This window comes from Oryzias melastigma, linkage group LG6 (assembly GCF_002922805.2).
Source record: "Oryzias melastigma strain HK-1 linkage group LG6, ASM292280v2, whole genome shotgun sequence".
Classification (NCBI taxonomy): Eukaryota; Metazoa; Chordata; class Actinopteri; order Beloniformes; family Adrianichthyidae; genus Oryzias; species Oryzias melastigma.
The window spans coordinates 10,675,715-10,694,906 of record NC_050517.1 but is presented as its reverse complement, the minus strand read 5'-3'; the positions used below and the strand labels follow the sequence as shown (position 1 = coordinate 10,694,906).

The window sequence follows — 19,192 nt, the reverse complement described above, 5'->3', positions numbered from 1 at the left end:
TAGTGACCGCTCTGCCATCCGCGTGCGTTTGTCGTCTTTGTTAGTGGAGGAAAGTCTCGAGAGCACCCCCTCTATTGCAAAGGGCAGCTCATAAAGCAGTGAGGGAGAGACAGAAATGCTTTGTGGAGCATGCTGTGTCTGCACTGTTGTCTAGACGCTATGCTAGCACCGTTAAGCAGTACCGACAAGGCTAAAACTTTTGGGGTGAGTATACAAGTTGTAACAGAAGTAAATACTGAGTGGTGACTGAGAAAGCGTTGCAGTTTAAGCTTTTAATTATCTGTCCATTTTATCAGCTACATTTTTTTTTCTTATTGGAATCATTGGCGTGACGTCATACTGTTCACTATCAGAAGATAATCATCGGTAACGGACATCAGCGTGCCACCCTACTTTTTTACTATGGGAATTTCAGCTTTTCAGACTGAAACTAAATCTTAAGGCAGCAGAAAAATAAACCCCACATTTTATTTTGAAATTGTTGTTTTCAATTATCAACAGAATTCCACATGGAGGAGGAAAATAAAATGAAAGGACAATCATTAGACTAAAACATTGTAATAAAATGTACTTTGTTTATTAAATCTAACAAAATTATATATATGTTTTAAAAATCCTCCGTGTCATTTTATTGTGGTTTACAAAAATCTTCTTTTTTGGGAGAACTAGTCCAACATGGATCCGTTCTGTCGGCTCCAGCTGCTGCATCTGAAAAATAACAGATTAACATTTTAGTTTTTTGTTTAAACTGATAAACGTCTGCGCTTTAACCATCAACATGAAGAAGGAAAAACAAAAGTTTTGGTTGCAGTTTTAGAGAACTTTTCTGAAAAAGTTGAATACATTAGTAATAAGGAAAATTCCAGAAGCAGCTTTTGAATCAACTTCCTGATGACTCAAGAAACGTACGAGTCTCTCCACAAGTGAGAGCTCCGTTTGAAAGAAATCAAAGGCTGCCCACAGACATGCCTGGCTATTAATCTGCTAAAACATCCTCCTTTGGGACATGAAGACCCGCCACGTCTGAGGTCGCATTTCCACTGAGCACCTTCACAATATAACCAGCACCATGTCCGTTTCTGAGGACAAGATCTGCACTTCTGTTCCTCAACTTCTCAGATGATAGAAAAAATACTTTGTGGAACTTTTTTGTTTCTTTGATTTTAAAAAAAATGTAAACTGTTTTAATTTCAGGAACGTCAGAAAATAATCCAAAATGTAGAAAGTTAATGCTTCCAAACAGTTGTGATCTGAACAGAGCAGCTCAGTGGAAACATGGTTCAAGTCTCTTTAAAAGGACCAGTGACGTCCCATCAACCAACACCCAGTGAGCGTTCACACTGCCAGACAGGACAAACGTTACCGATGTCGCTGTCAGCTGAGTCAGGAGCGAGTGAGATCTCTGTTAAAAAATACAAACATCACAGTCCAGAAAACACAGACCTTTCACAATAAGAGCAGCGTTGCTGCAGACTTCAAATGACGTGAGAATGACGTCAGGATGAAGATGGGGATTACCTGGAGTGGTTCCCAGCCCAGAGTTATCAAAGAACTGTTTGGGACGACTTCTTGTGAGCATCTCCGAAGCCCCGCCCGCGTCAAAGAACCTGCTCTTGGGTGATCTGAAGAGCGAGGGCTTGGGCGAGTCCAGAGGTTTGCTGGGAGACTCGGGACCCTTCCGAGGCGAGCCCAGGATCTTGCTGGAATTCAGCAGCATCTTTTTAGGTGAGCACAGGATGTCGACAGTCGTGGGGGGAGGCCTCTTGGTGGAGGTGGTGCAAGGAGATGGAGGCTTGTCCATCTCAGTCTTGTTCTTCAGTTTAATGGCTCTGTTCTTCCATTTGGTGACCTCTGCCTGCAGGCTGGACACCAAGCTGACGAGAAACATGCATTACTTTTTCTTTCTCATCTCATCGTCTTCAAAACAACCTTCAAATCTGCTCCGTTACCTTTCCAGCTGGGTGATTTTCAGATGAAGCTGTTTGACTTCCTCTTCCAGCTTGGTTTTTTCTAGCAGAATGCTGCTCTGGACCACCTGACCTTTGGGGTTCACCAGTTTAGCATGGAGAACCTCACCCTCCAGAACTGATGACACAACCACAGTCCAGAAGTTAGAGGTCAGAAAATCTCTACAAACAACTACAAGATCCTGGGTCTTACAGGATTCCTCCCCCCGCCGCTGAGACCTCCTCAGATCCTCCTTCAGCCTCCTCAGGGAGTCCTCCTTAATGCTCAACAGCGAGTTCATCTTCTGGATCCTGAAGAAAAACACAAAAAAAAAAACATCTCAGCGTTAACAGACCAGAGCAGAATCCAGAAATCGGGCCGTGACGATGAGTCTTACTCTTGTTTGTGTTCCTCTGACATTGAAGTGAGCTTCACCTCCATTTGGAACAACTTCTTTTTCAGATTCTCCAGATCTTCTGCAGCAGGAGATGCTCTTTTCTGTCGGCAGAACCGCAGAGATCCATTTTTAAAAACAAAGTCACTGAAGAATATCACAAGAAAAGAAAGGAAGTTTCTACAAAAAAGCTTCAGCAGATTTTCAAATTTAAAAACTACATTTCTATGTTGTTTCATCCAAAACCTGAATGTTACAATTTGCTTCTCATCTGCCTTCAAATTAAAATCACTTTTTTACCACAATCACCATTTCCTTCCTGGATGAAGTCTCTCACACTGTCAGTAAAGTGAGTACAACTCCTGACACACTTGCACACAAAAATATATATATATCAAAATGAATTGGATCACAATCAGAAACTTTGAAAAACTTCAGGAAAAATTCAGTTTTGTCTTCAAAATTCTATAAATGAGTTTTCTGGTCCAAAGAGATTTCTTTTCACATGTTCTCCTCACATCATTCTATTGAATTCATTTGTGTTAAACTGCGATGCACCTCGGACTCGCGCAGTTTGTTCCTGAGCGTCTGGATGGCGCTCTCCTTCTCCTCGATGGCGCTCTCCTTCTCCTGGACGAGGGCGCGGCTGTCCTGCAGCTCTGTCTGCAGCAGCTGCGTGGCCTCCTTGTGGCAGGATAAGCGGCTGTGGGCGCTCGCCTGCGCCTCCTGCAGCTGCTCCATCTGCATGTGCAGCGTCTGGAATTTTAGTTTTAGAGGACAAGTTTTAGTTTTGAATGCAAACAAAATGGTGCTTTTTAGGATTTGCCTCAAAAACAGACAAACTAAAGACATAAGTTGGCTTTCAGAAACTATCCCAGACTGACTTTGACGTTTTCTTGAGCCTCTTGGAGCTGCAGAAGGAGCTCCTGGTTGTCTTTGAGCAGAGAGAGTTCTGTCTTCAGAGGAGCGCCCTCTAGAGCCTGCAGCAGAGTGCACGTCTTGCTCTTCTCCTCTCTGAGAAGAGATTCGGTTTGGGCGTCCTGCTGCTTCAGTTCATCAAACAGAACCTTCTGCTCCTCCATGAACTGTGGAGACACCAGAAGAAAACATGAGGTTTCTCACAAACAGGGGAACCCAGAGGAAGCGGTGTGAAGCTCACCTGCACAGAAGCAGCGCTGCTTTGAGCCGCAGAAGACCTGCGCTCCAGCTCGCGCTGCAGGACGCCGTGTAGCTCGCCGAGAACGATTGGCTGCTTGGCGACGGCGGCCTGCAGCTGCTCCCTGAACTTCTCCCTCGCTGCGATCTCAGCTCTCAGCTCTGACATGTGGGACGCCATCTGAGCCCAGAGCTTCTCCAAGATGTTCTCCATTTTCTGAAAACAGTCATAAAGTTTGAGCCCAGCTCTGAAGGAAACGCTCCTCCCAACGCCATGTCAACATCTCAAAACATTTTTCCTTTTTCATGTACGACCTTCACCAATATGAAAACTAGAGCTGAAACCCATTTTTTTTGTGCAATCATTTAATGATGACCAGTAATTGAATCATCCAATTTTAATCTTACCTAATAGTTCCTATAAAAACATTTTTTAGGCATTTTTATTTAACTTTGTTACATTATGGTACAGTAAAAGATCAAAAAAACAAAAAAGTGTCAAGGTTGAGTGTTTAAAGATTAAATGGCATTACCAATGATTTAAAAGCACATTTTTTTCTTAAATTGTTTCCAACTTTTGTTTTGTTAACTTGGTAAAACTTCAGGGAGCTATTTATTTATTCATTAGGAATTTGTGTTTGACCTCATTGTTAACTTCCTATTGTAGCTTCCTTCGATACTCTGTTCGATCGCACTTCCCTGTTGATGTAGGTGATGAGCGGGAGCAAAATAAAAGTGCAAAAGAAACAAACGTCATGTTTGTTGGATTTTTCACTCATAAGTCATGGTTCAGTGCTTAGGAACTCCTGCTTTTTCCCCCATTTTTTATGAAATGATGCTTCATTTCACGTAACATAATCAAGAGAGCTGCAAAACCGGTCGACACAGGTACTGTGGCGTTACCATGGCAACGTGCAGCACTTTGCTTGAAATGGGCCACTTTGTGAATAACAATTTTAACCAAAAAAATAGCAAGTACTAATTGATTAAATATTTATTTGATAAATGATGATTGCAGGCTAATGCCCTTCGAGATGTTCATTATCAGAAATGACCAGACTTCTTAGAAGCATCAGTCTGACACACCACTAATTTAAGATAATGGATAATCCTTTGGGAATTATCCCTGGCTTACATAATAGCTATAGATTAAAAAGATTAACGCAAATTAAAAAAAAGGAGAAAAAAATTTGTTATTAAATATTTAAAAGCAATAATATGACACTTATAATAAAAAGATAAACATTTCAAATGTTTGTCATTTTCAACCTTCAGGCCTCTCTAAAAGGACATATTGTATATCTTTTAATAGTGGCCAGTTTCAAATAGACGTTGATCTCTAATAAATGCGGGGCTCCTGTAATATCCGCCCATCTTCCCGAGGTCGGCTGGGCGGGGCATCCATGCCAACGGTTTATGTTGTAAGCTAGTGTAGCGATTGCCAAGAAACGCTCATTTGATCCAGCTTTTAGACTTTGTGTCGTGGCAAACGCCAATACACGACATTTTGGGTGGATCCTAAACACATCAGAAATAGTGCAAACAGATGGGTGATACGGAGAAGATGGGAGCAGAAAAAGGATCAACAGCTAGTGAACAATTGTCTGGTGGAGATGCAGAGAAAGCAAGTGAAGATTTAGAAGAACTTGAGTGGATAATTAAACAAAAAAATGATTTCCATTAAAGCGAAGAGGAGTTTTCATACGGAGATTGATGACGGTTCAATGAGAAGAGAAACATCGACATATTTGTGAAGCACAATCAGCTATTTCTCTGTCGGAAGACAACGCTGGCACAGAGGGATCCAGAACAAGTGATTGACAAACTCGTCTCTTGTCACGTGGGTTGTCAGGAAGTGAACTAAAGTAGAAATTAAGAAGAAAGACATCTGCTTGGTTTGACATGCCTGGATCTCCAACAGATGAACCAGCCGGCAGCTGGAGTGTTTCCATAAAAACATCTGGTCAAGCGAAATCGTATTTCACCGTGACGAAAGCACAAAGTTGAAGCCGTTTATTGTATTTTGGGGTGCAAAGCGAAAAGTTGGCTAGACTACAGGATGTCCAAGAAGTTGTGAAAGTGACTTAAATAAATGGATGAATGAATCAGGAACGAACAATATGTGGAATCAGAAAGTTTGCAGTGTTTTCTGTTTCCTGAAGAGACTTCTTGTCTGGAATGCTTAACATCACATCATGCTGGGAGTGTGAAACCGCAAACCTTGTGACAATCAGCGGGAGCACCAATGTTCTCATAATTTAATCCAGAAATGTTCTTCTTGACCGGGTTTCACCACAAAATGAACCCATAAACCATCACCACTGTCTGTGATGGAATAAACACTGGACTCTAACAGACGCCGGGCCCTCAGCGGGAGCTCACCTGCTGGTAGAGCCGCCGTTTGTCCAGCAGCTCGCTCAGCCTGCGCTCCCACAGAGCCTGCAGGTCGCAGTCGGGCTCCTGCGTTCTGCACAGCAGCAGGTCCTGCAGCCGCCGCTCCTCATACACGGCGTCCTCCTTCCTCACCAGTACCTCCAGCAGTCTCCTGTAGGCGACCGCTTGTGCTTGCAGCTGCATCTGAGAGGAGAGGCGGGAGTTTTCGTCTGTTCGACTTCAGCTGGAGCATCTAAGAGGAGGTCCGTACCTGCACGCTCTGCAGCCTCTGAACGCTCTCCAGCCCCTGCTGCTGCATGGACATGTACACATCCACACTGGCCTCTGGAAGAGAGCTGATGTACGGGTGGATGAGGGAACCCCGAGACCTCAGAGCCGGGTCCAGAGGGACGGAGAAGCGCCCCCTGCAGGTGTTAATGAACTCCTCCAGTTTCCCGAAAGACTCCTGGAACAAAACCACAGATCACATCCAGCTGCTGAACTCAGACTGGAGGTCATGAAAATTCCTCCTGTCAATAACTCGATCGGATCCAGCCTCACCTGAAGGAGAAGTTTGGACTCCTGCAGACGAGATGACGCCACCCCGTGCTTCTCCTCCTCCTTTTCTCTGCTCTTCTGCTCCAGAACAAACAGCTGCTCTTTGAGGGCGGAGATGTTTCTGTTCGTCTCAATCAGCAGCTTCACCCAAAAACATTTGAATAAGGAATAAAATTGAAACTAGAAGTTAAAATTTACAAAAAACATATTTAAATCAAAATGTAAAAAAATAACAAAAAACCTTTATAATTTTTGTCCAATTTCTTAAAAATATTTTTTATTTACCTATAAATATTTGTAAAAAGATTAAACAGACATGCATTATTTCTTTATTAAAAAAGAATAAAAAGGTTAAAGCTCGTCAACTGAGCACAACAATTTAACCCTTTAAAGGGCAAAGAAAAAGGCAAACACTAGTGCTTATTGATTATTAACTTCAGTTAAAATTAATTGTATTAATCTGTTACTGACTGACTCAGACTATTGGTCTCCAGAGAATTAAGAAGCAAAGACAAAACAGTGTTTCATTTTTCTGTCACCATTTCAAAGCCTTCCAAACATTTCAGAATCAAATGCAATTATTAAAAGTCAAAAATATGTTAATGGTGACATATTTTTACTGGGATCCAAAAAAGGTAGTTTTTCAGATTAGAGTCCAAGTGATTCTCAGAAGCCCACTCTTCTCCTTAATGCTTTAGAAGGGTTGTTCCCAACCTCACGGGCCGGTCTGAACGGGGCCAAAGTCTGTATTTTTAATCTTCTGGTTTAAGAAGATCTATTTTTAAATGAAGGGTGAGAGATATGTTATAATGACCTCTGGCTTTACATCATTTTCTTTTTTTTGGTTTTAACATTAAATTTATTTCTAACTTGTATAATTTTGCCAAAATATACATTTATGGAAAGAAAAATGTTGAAAGTCATTTAAGGTTAAAGTTCATTTATTCTGAAATAATATTCCTGCCTGTTTTTATTAATATTTATGTTAAAAGTTACATTTTGAAAGTATTAAAAATGTTGTTTTAGTGTGTTCAATAGAAGTTTATCTTTTTCTGTCCTAAGTTGTGTCTAGGATTTTGGCTCCCTGTGCGATTGAGACCCACCTCTCGGTACTGCCGGCTCTCCTGCTCTCGCTCTTTGTTTCGCTGTGCCTCCAGCTGCTCCTGCCGGCTCAGCTTCTGCTGCAGGTCCCAAATCTGCATGAATACGAGGAAACGGTCAATCCTGGAGAATCAAAGCGGTGACACGACAGTTCAGCGTGATCAAAGTAAACCTTCTCCTTCTCCTCGTTCAGCTGAGCTCCCAGCTGCTGCTTGTCCTCCTTCAGAGACATCACTCTACGCAGCAGCTCCTCCTTCTCCTCTGTGAACTTCTGGCTCTCACACAGCAGGGACCTCCTCTCGGCTTTAGTGCTCTCCAGTTCTCCTGACAGGTCCTGCATCTGTGCACGAGGGGAGAAGTTGAGCTGCCTCCAGCTCTGAACATCAGGGCTGCTCAGAAGGGTTCGTCTTTCACCTTGTGGCTGAAGGAGCTCTCCTTCTCCTGAAGCAGTTTCTCTAGATCACAGTGGATGTTCCTCTGTTCCTTCAGCTCCTCCTGGACAGACTTCAGGAGAGCTTCTCTTGAAGATGCCTTCAAAGAAAAACTCAAACTCAGCTTTTCATCAGGAATGAAAGCTAAACAAAGTAACCAGTGGCTTTTCTGCTCACCAAATACATGTTGTGCTGCAGATCTTCCTCCAGCTGCTTCATCTGCTCTCTACCAGTCTGTAAACTCATGTTCAGTCCTGAAATCTGTCCAGACGGAAAGACTCCAGATGTTACATCATGTTTCTGATCTTTCAAAGCTGTCTTTCTTCAACGACAAACCTCTGCCAGCAGCATTTCCACTCTTCCTTCCAACTCTCCTTTCAGCTGCTTTTCTTCTCTGAGCTCCTGCTGCAGCTGATCTTTCTCCTCTGTGAGCGCCGTCACTCTGAGCAGCAGCTCCTCCTCCTCCTTTGAGGATCTCTGACCAGCATCTTCCTCTTGAAGGACCAGATGGTTTCTTTCTGCTTTTTCAAGCTCCTCAGTCAGAAGCAGGAGCTGTTATACAAAGGAAGGAGGAAGTGAACAGGCAGAACTTCCAAACTGAGGTTCAGGGCTGAAACATGCAGTAAAACAACAGTCTACATCACCTGATGCTTCAAATCAGACTCTCTCTGCTCAAACTCTTTCACTTGATCAGATTTGCTTTGCTTCTGCTCCTGGAGTTCCTCCTGGAGAGACTGGAGGAGACCCGTCCTCTCTGAAAGCTACAGTAGGAGAAGAATGGCTTCGTGTGAAACCAGGAGAAGAGCTGAAATCTTCAGCCACGTGTCAGTCATCAAACCTGCTGCTCCAGACGACTTTGCTCCTCTTCTCTGGTGGTTTGAAGGTCATGGAAACTCTGGATCTGATCCTGTAGCTGCTGCTGGACCGAATGGAGGAGACCTTGAGCCTCAGCCGCCTGACAACCACAAACAGATACAGACGAAACTCTTAGATCATCTGAACATTTGATTCACTGACAAAACATATTAGGAGATGTTTCTACAGCTGATTAGAAGACGTGCTCGAATTTATATTCATCTTTAATAAATAACGAGAAAAACAGGATCCACAGAGAGAGGCTGAAAGGTTCAACTGTTGGAAGAACTTGAACAGGTCTTTGTGGATAAGATTAAATCCCAGACCAAATCAATAAATTAATTTTTCATTACTAATTAAAACTTTAACAACACTGTAGACTAAATGTTTGCACTGGTTGCACCAGTGTGCCCATTTTATTTTATTATTTTTAGGTGCACCAGCAGGAAAGTTTGGTGCACCCACCTTCTCAATAGTTGAACTCAGCAGATTTATATGGTCTCTTTCCTTTTGAATTGCTGTCATCAAGACTTGAAAATGTTTAACGTACAAACTGATAAACAATTAGCCCTTAATTTGAAACACAATTGTGCAGTAATGATAAATGAGATGAAGAAGTTGATGCTTAAAGACCAACTCCAATAAAATTATTGATTTTTGTGTTCTTAACAAGTTTTTGCAGAATTTTTCTCATGATAGAGGACATGTATATAACATATTTTAAGAGTAAAACTGCATTTTTCAGTATTTCTTTGTCTAAATAAATACACAGTTTGAAAAAGCTTAAATTTGTGACAGCAAGTGAAATGGATGGACCTAAGTCTCCCCCCATTCTGATGCATCGACCTACAGAGAATTAGATCCATGAACGTCTTAGTTTTCCTCGTCTGAGCTGGAATCTGGATAGCTCTGATATTAGTCACTGTTTTAACACTGTAGCTAAAGCTCCAGAATTTAAGGATTTTAATAGACTTTTTAAAAAATATTCTCTCCAACATCAAATGCGTGTGCACAGGGAGATGCGCACGGACCAAGCTTATTTTGGTTTGTTTTTCCCCACAGAATAATTGGGCGCACAAGTACAACTATGGATTTGTTTTGGAACACCACTGAAATAATTAGTCGCACACGAGACCAAATTGGTCACATTCTGGAGCCTCAGACAAGTAAAAATACATTTATTAAAAATCAAAAGGATTTGCTTTATCTCTGCAATAAATTAACAAACGCTTAAACATCAGAACTGATTAAGTCTAAATTTGTGAATCTTGGTTTTTTAACCTGTAGCATGTGAAGGTCTGAAGCTCAGAAAAAGATTTGAACAAAGTTTCTGACAGACCGTCTCCATGTGTTCCTCCAGCTCTGCTCTCATCTGCTTCTTCTCCTCCCTGACTCCCTCCAGGATCTCCTGCAGCTGATCTCTCTCCTCTGTGAGCGCCGTCACTCTGAGCAGCAGCTCCTCCTCCTCCTTTGAGGATCTCTGACCAGCATCTTGCTCTTGAAGGACCAGATGGTTTCTCTCTACCTTTTCAAGCTCCTCAGTCAGAAGCAGGAGCTGTTTTACAAAGGAAGGAGGAAGTGAACAGGCAGAACTTCCAAACTGAGGTTCAGGGCTGAAACATGCAGTAAAACAACAGTCTACATCACCTGATGCTTCAAATCAGACTCTCTCTGCTCAAACTCTTTCCCTTGATCAGACTTGCTTTGCTTCTGCTCCTGGAGTTCCTCCTGGAGAGACTGGAGGAGACCCGTCCTCTCTGAAAGCTACAGTAGGAGAAGAATGGCTTAGTGTGAAACCAGGAGAAGAGCTGAAATCTTCAGCCACGTGTCAGTCATCAAACCTGCTGCTCCAGACGACTTTGCTCCTCCTCTCTGGTGGTTTGAAGGTCATGGAAACTCTGGATCTGATCCTGTAGCTGCTGCTGGACCGAATGGAGGAGACCTTGAGCCTCAGCCGCCTGACAACCACAAACAGATACAGACAAAACTCTTTGATCATCTGAACATTTGATTTCCTGAGTGCACAGATTTGGAAACGTTTGGAGTCCAAATTTGTGGATTCTCGTGAATGTTTAAAGCTGAGATAAAGATATGACAGACCGTCTCCATGTGTTCCTCCAGCTCTGCTCTCATCTGCTTCTTCTCCTCCCTGACTCCCTCCAGGATCTCCTGCAGTTGATCTCTCTCCTCTGTGAGCGCCGTCACTCTGTGCAGCAGCAGCTCCTCCTCCTCCTGCGCAGACGAGGATGTCTGCTCAGACAGCAGACGGTCTCTCTCCTGCTGCAGGCTGGTGATCTCCTGGCACAGGCTCCTCATCTGCCACGGTACATATGGAGGCTTCATCAAACATCCTGCCTCAGCTGTGAAGGATCATAGTGTCTGAAGTTCTGGTTTGGTTTTCCAGATCCATTTTTCTTACCTTTGTCTGAAGCTCCTCCAGCTGTGAACTCTCCACCTTTGCATCTTGAGCAACTTCCAGGAGTTTGATCTTCTTCATCTGCTCGCGGTTCTTCTCCAGTGCCGCCCTGAGCTCCGCCTGAGTCTCGATCATCTGTTGTCAGAGTGTTGTTGTTAGGGAATCCAAAACGTTTGTGTGAAAAGAAAAAAAAAACCCAGAGGACACGCTCAGACCATATCCACATTCTCTTTCATGTCCTCCTTCAGCTGGTCCCTCTCTGTCGTCAGAGCAGCGACGTCAGAGAGCAGCCGGTCCACCTCCAGCGCCGAGCTCTGAGCGCCACCCGCCTGGAGCTCCTGAGACATCCTCAGCATCTGCTCACACGGCGAGAAACCATCAAGCAACAGAGAGCAGCTGGACATGGAGACGGGTATCAACGCTCCACCCACCTCCTCCTGCAGATCAGCGTTCCTCTGCCTTTCATCCCGAAGCTGGTTTTGAAGAGACTCCAGGAGGATCTGAGTCTCTGCAGCCTGCAACGCAAAAACCACAGTCTTTAAACTCTGGATGGACGGGTAAAAACTGACAGCAGGAAGTGAACCTCTGGATTTAGATTCAAGCACTTTCCCAGACACTGCTTCATCTGTGCACCACCTTTAAGAAGGGAAGGTTGGACAAAAAATTGATGGAAAAAAAAAGATATTTGTGTTCTCATAGATTTTGTTTAGTTGATTCCAACATCTTGTTCTAAAGAAAAAGGTGCAAATGATGTTTGTCAAACACATTTTACTTTTAATCGATCCAACAAAGAGAAATACATCTACTGTAGCAACCAGGCAATATATCAAATAGTAAGAGTAGTGGTTTGATTTTGATTCCTGAATTGGATTGCCACCTCAGAAAGAATCTACAGCCCTACCCATTACATTAGATAGACATGTTTTCTGTATTTCAGTCATTATTGAAAATTGTATTTTTTTTTTTCACGTTTTCAATCCAAATGGTCCAACTGAAAACTTATTCTATTGATCTCTGTTAAAAAGTCCAGTAAGTGATGGTTATTGTTCTATTTTTTATATGCATAGATGGTGGGCATTTCTAAATATCTATTTTTCTAAAATCTAATGTTTGCGTTATTAGGCTTTTTTATTGGTAGGAGAGTGGAATGTTAAATATATATATATATTAACTAGAAATTAAACTTGAAGATTTTGATCTGTATTTTTCACTTGAGAAACCCAACAGTCATATGATGTCCCAAACAAGAGATTTTCCATCCAGAGCGGTACTTTACCTTCTCCTCCATGTCCTCCAGAGAAGCCAGCAGCCGACTCCTCTCAGCGTTCCAGCTCTCCTGGTGGGAGCTCAGAGAGTCCACCTGCTGCTCGGTTTGGATCCGCTGCAGCTCGTCCTCACAGCTCTGCAGAGCTTCTCTGAGCTGCTCTTCCTCCAGCTGACTCTGAGCGCAGGCCGACTTCAGACCATCCCGCTCAACTTCAACGCCTCGCAGCTCCTCTGATAGACCTTCCACCTGACAGGAAAACAATCTTCAAAAACTGATCTCAGGTCCTGGGCTTTGTAGTTTGTGGGACTCACCTGCTTCCTCAAACTGTCCACTTTATCTGGAAGAGCCTGAAGCTCCTCCAGCTGAACCTTGAGAGCCTGCTCTGCCTCGTGAGCCGCCATTAGCTCCTTTGTGGTTGCAACCGCTCTTCTCTCGAGTTCCAGGCTGTCGATGAGGTCTGAAACAGAGCAGGTTCAGGACCATCCCTTCTTCTGGCTCAAAGTTCAGATTCAAACCCAAATTCCAAATCACCTTTCGGGACTTTGCCGTCCAGCAGAGAGGTGAGCTTGGCGTTTTCATTAAAGGCTACGTTCAACTCTTTCTGGAGGTCGCTCTGCATCTTCTTGTTCCGTGACTTCTCCGTCTCCAGCTGCAGGCGCAGAGTGCTCAGCTCAGCTTCCATCTTCTCCTGGCTGCTCGTCAGAGTGGCCTGAAGAAGAAGCAGAAAGTGAATCTTCTGAAGAACGAAAACTCATTTCATACTCGTTTTGCTGTGAACATTATCCGCATGTTCAGAGAGCCTTTCTGCTGTTTTTCTTCACTACTCCTCATTTTGTATAAAACTTTATTTCAACAGAGCAGAGGACAGATTTGACTCGCTCACCTTCAGCTCCAGCAGAGAGATGTTCTGACTGCGGAGGACTGCCCACTCCTTCTTGGTGTCTCTGCTGACCCCCTCGGCGTCGTCTAGAGAGCGCCGAAGCTCCGCCACCTCCTGAACCAAATTTTTCCCGCTCTGCATGGACAAAGGAGGACGAGTTAAGAACGTTCATTCAAAGCGCTTTTTGTTGCACCATTAATGTTAGATTGGGAGTGTGAGGGGCTGTAAGCTGGCAGGAGAGCATGTGAACAAACTGATGATGAGCCCACAAACTCAGATGAATTTCTGATCAACTCCTGCCTCTCTGCTGAAACCACACAGGGTTTTTGATTTTGGCTAAAAACAGCAAAATGTAAGACCAGAGGAAACACTTTTACAATAGATCAAAAGGTGATCAGAGTGAGACTTTAAACAGCTCCCTGCAGCCCAAAGAAGGAGTGTGGCTGCTAAACTGACAGAGACTAATGGTTTTAACACGATTTTTAAACAATAAAAATTTTAAAAAATCCAGATCACTGAGTCTATTCTGACACACAACAGGAACGATTGGATTGAGACACAAACTTGTGTTTAGATACAACTCTATACACACTGGGAAACACGAATTACCTTTGATGATTTGGTAGGAGAATATCAATCAGTAAAACTTTATTTATTGAGTGCTTTTCATGCACATTTGTACAGCCTGAATTTCTTTAGCTAAAAGAAAAACATAAAACAATAAAAAAAAGAAGTCAACAAACCATATTCTGGAGTTCTTCTGCATATTCACTTTTCTTCTTGAGCTCTTCAGAAACAGTTTGAAGTTTGTTCTAGGGAAAAAAAGAAAAATAAAGTCAGACCTCATTTATGTCCAACCAATGAATAAATAAAGCAAAAACTCAGAAATAATACAGCATGACATTTTTTATACCCTAACATTTAAACCAAACATCCTCACATAAAAGTATATCTCTGGGTTTATTTTGAAAGAACAAAAACTAGATCCACTTAAACAGGAATGTTTAGTTTGATCCATTGACTGTATAAGACAACTGGAGTGAGTGTGTCGTCACCCATAGAAAATGGTTTACGTCTGGCTCCAACCCAATTAAATCAATTTAGTTGCCCTTTTCTCCCAGACAACGCCAGTTAGCGGTGATTGGTCCAAATAATCGTTTCTATGACAACCACTTTCACCAATCAGAAGTGAGCTTGTTGGGCGGACACTTCCCTACCACTGAAAGCGGGCTCGGGAGCATTTATAAAACGTCAAAAGGCTGGACAGGCAAACCAGCAAGCACCACCTACTTTTATTGAGGAATCTGACTGGTCAGTTTATAACTTGAAATACAGAAAAAAAAATCAATTATATTTTAAATATCAAGAACATAGTAAAAAAAAGTCTCAAAGCAAAAATGGATAATCTGAGGATTAGACTGACTGAGTAATATCTTTTCCTTTCTTATAGAACTCTATGGGATTTTAGTGTCATGGAGGCAGAGGGTACTTCCTGTTTGGAAAGTGAGGGAGGGGGGGGGAGATTTGGCCAACAAAATCCTTTTAGAACCTCTATTCACTCTGGGCTTAGTGTACATATTCGAGTCGAGGGAATTTTGTTCTGCTAAATTTAAATATTACTCGTTTAACCGACATTTGATTATTCAAGTTGTATTTGGGACATAAATGAAAAAAAAAAATGAGAGCAGAGATGTCTCGTCTCCTCTCTGTGAACATAAATCTCCTTTACTCTCAAACTTAGCATGTGGAGTTGTCCCAGTGTAGCATTGGTAAAGTTTTTTAGGATCGCCCGTCATCATCATTGTAACCCCACCCCCCTCAGCTCACCTGAAGCTCCACATGCTGAAGTTTAGCAGATTCCAGGGCCTTTTCCAGGGAAGAAATTTGACTTCTGAACTCGTTCTGTAGAAAAGAATAGGAGACAAGAAACATGGATGAAAGAACAACAACAAATTTTAATTTTGAATGATTTTGTTCTGGAGCATTTTGTGAAACAACAAATAAATAGAAACTGCAAAAAGCTGTGTGCAAATTTAAAAACACTTGTAGCCGAGGTTTGTTTGTCCAGGTTACACAGCAAGACTCCAAATGCAGCATGAGCCTTCTCAAATTAGCCCACATTTTGATCCTCCTACCCTCCTGTTGATAGTCAGAACAAGGCAACATTCTGAACCAACGGCCGGTGTTGAATCTCTAGTTCAGAGATCAGAAAAATCCCACAGGTTTTTCAAATGAAGACCTGAGCTCCACGTTTGTCCAAACGGAGATCCTCTCCCTCAAACAAACTTCATTACAGATCTGCAGTCTGATCCAAATGTTAAATCTGCTCCAGTCAGTTACCTCCTGCTCTTTCCTGAAGTCTTCCTCCAGAGCATTGAACTCCTCTAAGTCCTTCATCTCCTTCAGTTCCTCGGCCATAGCAGCCTTGTCTCGCTCCAGATGTTCCATCTGGTCCATGAAAATGCTCAGTTCCTGCTTCAGGGAATCTCGTTCAGCAGCAAGCATATCCTACAGAAACAGTTTCAGCAGTTAGAGCAGCAGAAGAACCTTTAATGACCTCCATTAACTTTGCTTTCAAATCAGACTTTATTCTATTGAGCAACATTTTAAACATCATAAGTTCAAAGCAAGAGCCAGTTTATGATAGATGTGGATGGTTACCTTCTCTGAGGTTAGAGTGTCACAGAGCTGGATGGCTTCTGCAAACTCTCTTCTCATCTGGGAAAAGAAAAGACGGATGATTTATGGCAGAAATGTCTACATTTTGAGGCTGGAGTAAAGATTCTTACATGAACATCAGAACTGCTCTGCTCCTCCAGCTGGTGCTCCAGCTCTGCAACTCTCAACTGCAGCATCTCCACAGTTTCCATCTTCTGCTGCAGCTGCATCTCCAAATCGGAAACGTTCTGTTCAGACGTCTGCATCTTCTGCTGAGCTTCAGTCTGCAGCAGCATCTCCAATTCGTAAACTTTCTGTTCTGACATCTGCATCCTCTCCAGAGCTTCCATCTTTTGCTGGGCTTCAGTCTGCAGCTGCATCTCCAGCTCTGAAACTTTCTGTTCAGACATGCGCATCCTCTCCAGAGTTTCAGTCTGCAGCTGCATCTCCAAATCGGAAACATTCTGCTCAGACGTCTGCATCTTCTGCTGAGCTTCAGTCTGCAGCTGCATCTCCAGCTCTGAAACTTTCTGCTCAGCACTCTGAATCTTCTCCAGAGCTTCCATCTTCTCCAGAGCTTCAGTCTGCAGCTGCATTTCCAGCTCTGCCACCCTGCAGTTGGAAGCTTCCAGCGTCTTCATGGCCTCCTCTCTCTGCCGACTCTCTGCCTCCAGCTGCTGCTTCAGGCTGGACACCTCCTCTGAAAGCTCACATGTCTGACCAGGAGACGCAAACTCTCTAAAACTGAGAAGAGAGGAGGCACGAAAACACTGAATATAACAACCCATCATCTGGATCAGTTCAGAGCTTGTAGGCAAGCGGCTCACAAGAACCACTAAATGCACAAGGTGACTTGGTTTGAAGAAAAATATTATTTTTTGCATACAAATTAGACCACTTTATAAATTATTTTTTTTTGTATCTGCAGATGTGGTAAGTTCTTGTAAATTGCACCAGCAGTTCACAATTCTGAATGAGACGTACGTCCGCTTACCTGTTCCCAATGCTCCAGGAAGACATGGAGGTCCGACTGGGCTCCATGTCGTCGGGTGGGTCCTCAGGAATCCCCCACTGAGAATCGAAGAATTCCTCATCTGTTCAAACAGAAGCACATCAGAGCTACACAACATAGGTCACATAAACTTGACTGATTTTCAGTGAAAGATATTCATGTCCTGGACTGCAAGGACTGCATCGTGTTTGCAATTCTTCTTACTGCAATTGTCTTTGCACCTTAAATTTGACCTCCTCCACAGACGGCTTTAGGCCCTCTTACAATTCAAAACTCGTCTTTGGTATTTTCCCTCTTCCCGCCTCCCAACTCATTGGGAAGCTTTTATTTTGGCGGAGCCTTCAATTTATGAATGTGGGACTTTTTCATGGTTGTTTTCATCTCAGAATGGAGGCATTTGGAGAATAGGACTGCTATGATTAGTCAACAACTAATTTAATAGTCGATTAGTTTTTTCTGTATCTCAAAATCATAGTATGTGCTTTGTTTTCAAATGCCGTGTCTACCATAGTCTTTGACATGTGAATGAGTGCTTATCCAGGTCAGTCGTGATGTCACAGGTAGTTCTAGAAAGGCTCAGGAAACATAACAGCCAACGAAGTTTGAAAGTGGGAAACGTATAAATAAAAGAAAAAAGTGTCCAATATGATAAATGTAACGGCAGAACTTGTGTTCCACAGCAGTACAAAGGGGATGCATGAACACCTAAAGAGAAAGCACGTTGTGACAGGGTATGATAACACTGAAGAGTGATAATTGTCTAGGTAAGCTAAGGTAACATTAGCGCAAACAGAGAGCAAAACAAAGACAATCCTTTATAATGGCTGTGTAAAAATAAAGTCCGTTTCCTCCACACTGTCTGTGAGCAGTAAAGTGCTTGGGTCTTCATTTACCCTCGTTCATGTCGCTCAGTAGGGTGTGCTCCATTTTCCGCCTACGGCTGAAGGGTTTTGACGTGCCGTCCTCACAGGTGGAAGCCTGGCTGAGCCTGGACATCTTCCCTCCCCATGTAACTCTGCGTTTGGGGGCCTGAACAGAACGGAGTGGGTCAGGAGTGCCCAGAGGAACACCGCCCCCCCCTCAATCACCACGTTACCTTGTGAACAGGAACCAGATTGGAGCCGGTGACCAGCAGCTTGGTCAGGTTCCGGATGCGGTCTTCCTGCTCCCTCTGCAGTTGGTCCTTCTCTTGGAGCAGCTGAGAGAGCACCTCCTTCTCGGTGGCAGTGGTCTGCTCCACTGAAGAGACCTGCAGGAGGTGGATGGAGGCGCGTTAGAGAGCAGCTGCAGAGGAGAAGCCAAGACAGGAGGAGGAGGCCTGCCTCTTGGAGTCGTCGCTTTAGGTCCACGATCTCATTGCGATAGCGTTTCAGCAGAGCGCCATCGTCTGACACCTCCGTCACTTGAGGGTCGTTCTTCATCTTTTTAGCTGTGGAGGCAAACTAAGAAACACAGAGAGAAGGTTAAGACAGAAGAACATTTAAAAGGTAAACTTTAAAAAACAGAGTAGTCTTCATCACACCTGCAGCGTGCTGAGAGTCTCATCCAGACTGGCAGGAGTGACGGTGCAGACGATCACCGTTTTTGCATTCCCTCCCAAGGAGCTTTGTAGGATGCGAGTCAGCTTGCTGTCTCTGTAGTTTATGTAACCTCTGAAAAGAAATAAACCCACTGATGTCAATAAACAGCTGCTCTGATCTCCATCCCTTTTTAGACCGCGGACCGGTCTAATGTCAGATCATGTTTTCATGGACCGGCCTGTACCAAGCAAAAGCAAGCGTCCAATTTCTTTTTTTTCCCCATTTGGTTTCCAGTTTTCCTCAAAATTAAGCCAGCTGTTAAGCTAAGATAGCTAGCCGCTAAGCTAACATGAACTTCAGTTAACTTAAAGGGCAACAAATAAATACAGTAAAGAGAAAAAAAAAGGTCACGAAAGGTGGTATTTTCTAATTCTAATTAAAATAAATATAAATCCACTGTTTAAGCAACTTTATTAGCAACGTCCTTGTAACATTAAGCAGCTGATTACTGAATATTCTGAATTATTTATTATGGTGTGTGGGAACAATAGTCACAATAAATCCATATTTAGAGGAAATGTTCTGGTTTGTCTGTCAAATGCAGATCTATTTTATTGTGAAGTCA

The 19,192-nt window shown here is 43.1% G+C and overlaps 1 protein-coding gene across 4 annotated transcripts in view; it reads right to left on the bottom strand.

Moving 5' to 3' along the window:
• Window positions 1–257: 257 nt before the first annotated feature.
• cenpe (centromere protein E) overlaps window positions 258–19,192 on the bottom strand; it is a 23,224-nt gene continuing 4,289 nt past the window's right edge. Inside the window, exons 11-50 of one of the 4 annotated variants that reach the window (XM_024281284.2) lie at window positions 18,570–18,699; window positions 18,370–18,489; window positions 18,144–18,296; window positions 17,941–18,076; window positions 17,030–17,129; window positions 16,167–16,779; window positions 16,039–16,095; window positions 15,718–15,885; window positions 15,205–15,279; window positions 14,121–14,189; window positions 13,381–13,512; window positions 13,029–13,206; window positions 12,809–12,954; window positions 12,507–12,743; window positions 11,662–11,745; window positions 11,446–11,586; window positions 11,234–11,365; window positions 10,915–11,130; window positions 10,656–10,772; window positions 10,462–10,578; window positions 10,154–10,369; window positions 8,798–8,914; window positions 8,604–8,720; window positions 8,296–8,511; window positions 8,137–8,220; window positions 7,943–8,059; window positions 7,701–7,868; window positions 7,531–7,623; window positions 6,431–6,568; window positions 6,141–6,335; window positions 5,879–6,073; window positions 3,501–3,713; window positions 3,226–3,426; window positions 2,900–3,097; window positions 2,345–2,445; window positions 2,161–2,258; window positions 1,950–2,085; window positions 1,519–1,874; window positions 1,364–1,402; window positions 258–708 (exon numbers count right to left, since the gene is read on the bottom strand). In XM_024281284.2, the coding sequence (XP_024137052.1) occupies window positions 629–708; window positions 1,364–1,402; window positions 1,519–1,874; window positions 1,950–2,085; window positions 2,161–2,258; window positions 2,345–2,445; window positions 2,900–3,097; window positions 3,226–3,426; window positions 3,501–3,713; window positions 5,879–6,073; window positions 6,141–6,335; window positions 6,431–6,568; window positions 7,531–7,623; window positions 7,701–7,868; window positions 7,943–8,059; window positions 8,137–8,220; window positions 8,296–8,511; window positions 8,604–8,720; window positions 8,798–8,914; window positions 10,154–10,369; window positions 10,462–10,578; window positions 10,656–10,772; window positions 10,915–11,130; window positions 11,234–11,365; window positions 11,446–11,586; window positions 11,662–11,745; window positions 12,507–12,743; window positions 12,809–12,954; window positions 13,029–13,206; window positions 13,381–13,512; window positions 14,121–14,189; window positions 15,205–15,279; window positions 15,718–15,885; window positions 16,039–16,095; window positions 16,167–16,779; window positions 17,030–17,129; window positions 17,941–18,076; window positions 18,144–18,296; window positions 18,370–18,489; window positions 18,570–18,699 (6,199 nt within the window). In that variant the 3' untranslated portion in view covers window positions 258–628. The remainder of the gene's footprint in view (window positions 709–1,363; window positions 1,403–1,518; window positions 1,875–1,949; window positions 2,086–2,160; window positions 2,259–2,344; window positions 2,446–2,899; window positions 3,098–3,225; window positions 3,427–3,500; window positions 3,714–5,878; window positions 6,074–6,140; window positions 6,336–6,430; window positions 6,569–7,530; window positions 7,624–7,700; window positions 7,869–7,942; window positions 8,060–8,136; window positions 8,221–8,295; window positions 8,512–8,603; window positions 8,721–8,797; window positions 8,915–10,153; window positions 10,370–10,461; window positions 10,579–10,655; window positions 10,773–10,914; window positions 11,131–11,233; window positions 11,366–11,445; window positions 11,587–11,661; window positions 11,746–12,506; window positions 12,744–12,808; window positions 12,955–13,028; window positions 13,207–13,380; window positions 13,513–14,120; window positions 14,190–15,204; window positions 15,280–15,717; window positions 15,886–16,038; window positions 16,096–16,166; window positions 16,780–17,029; window positions 17,130–17,940; window positions 18,077–18,143; window positions 18,297–18,369; window positions 18,490–18,569; window positions 18,700–19,192) is intronic. The other 3 variants (XM_024281285.2, XM_024281286.2, XM_036212270.1) reach the window with 3 other exon arrangements.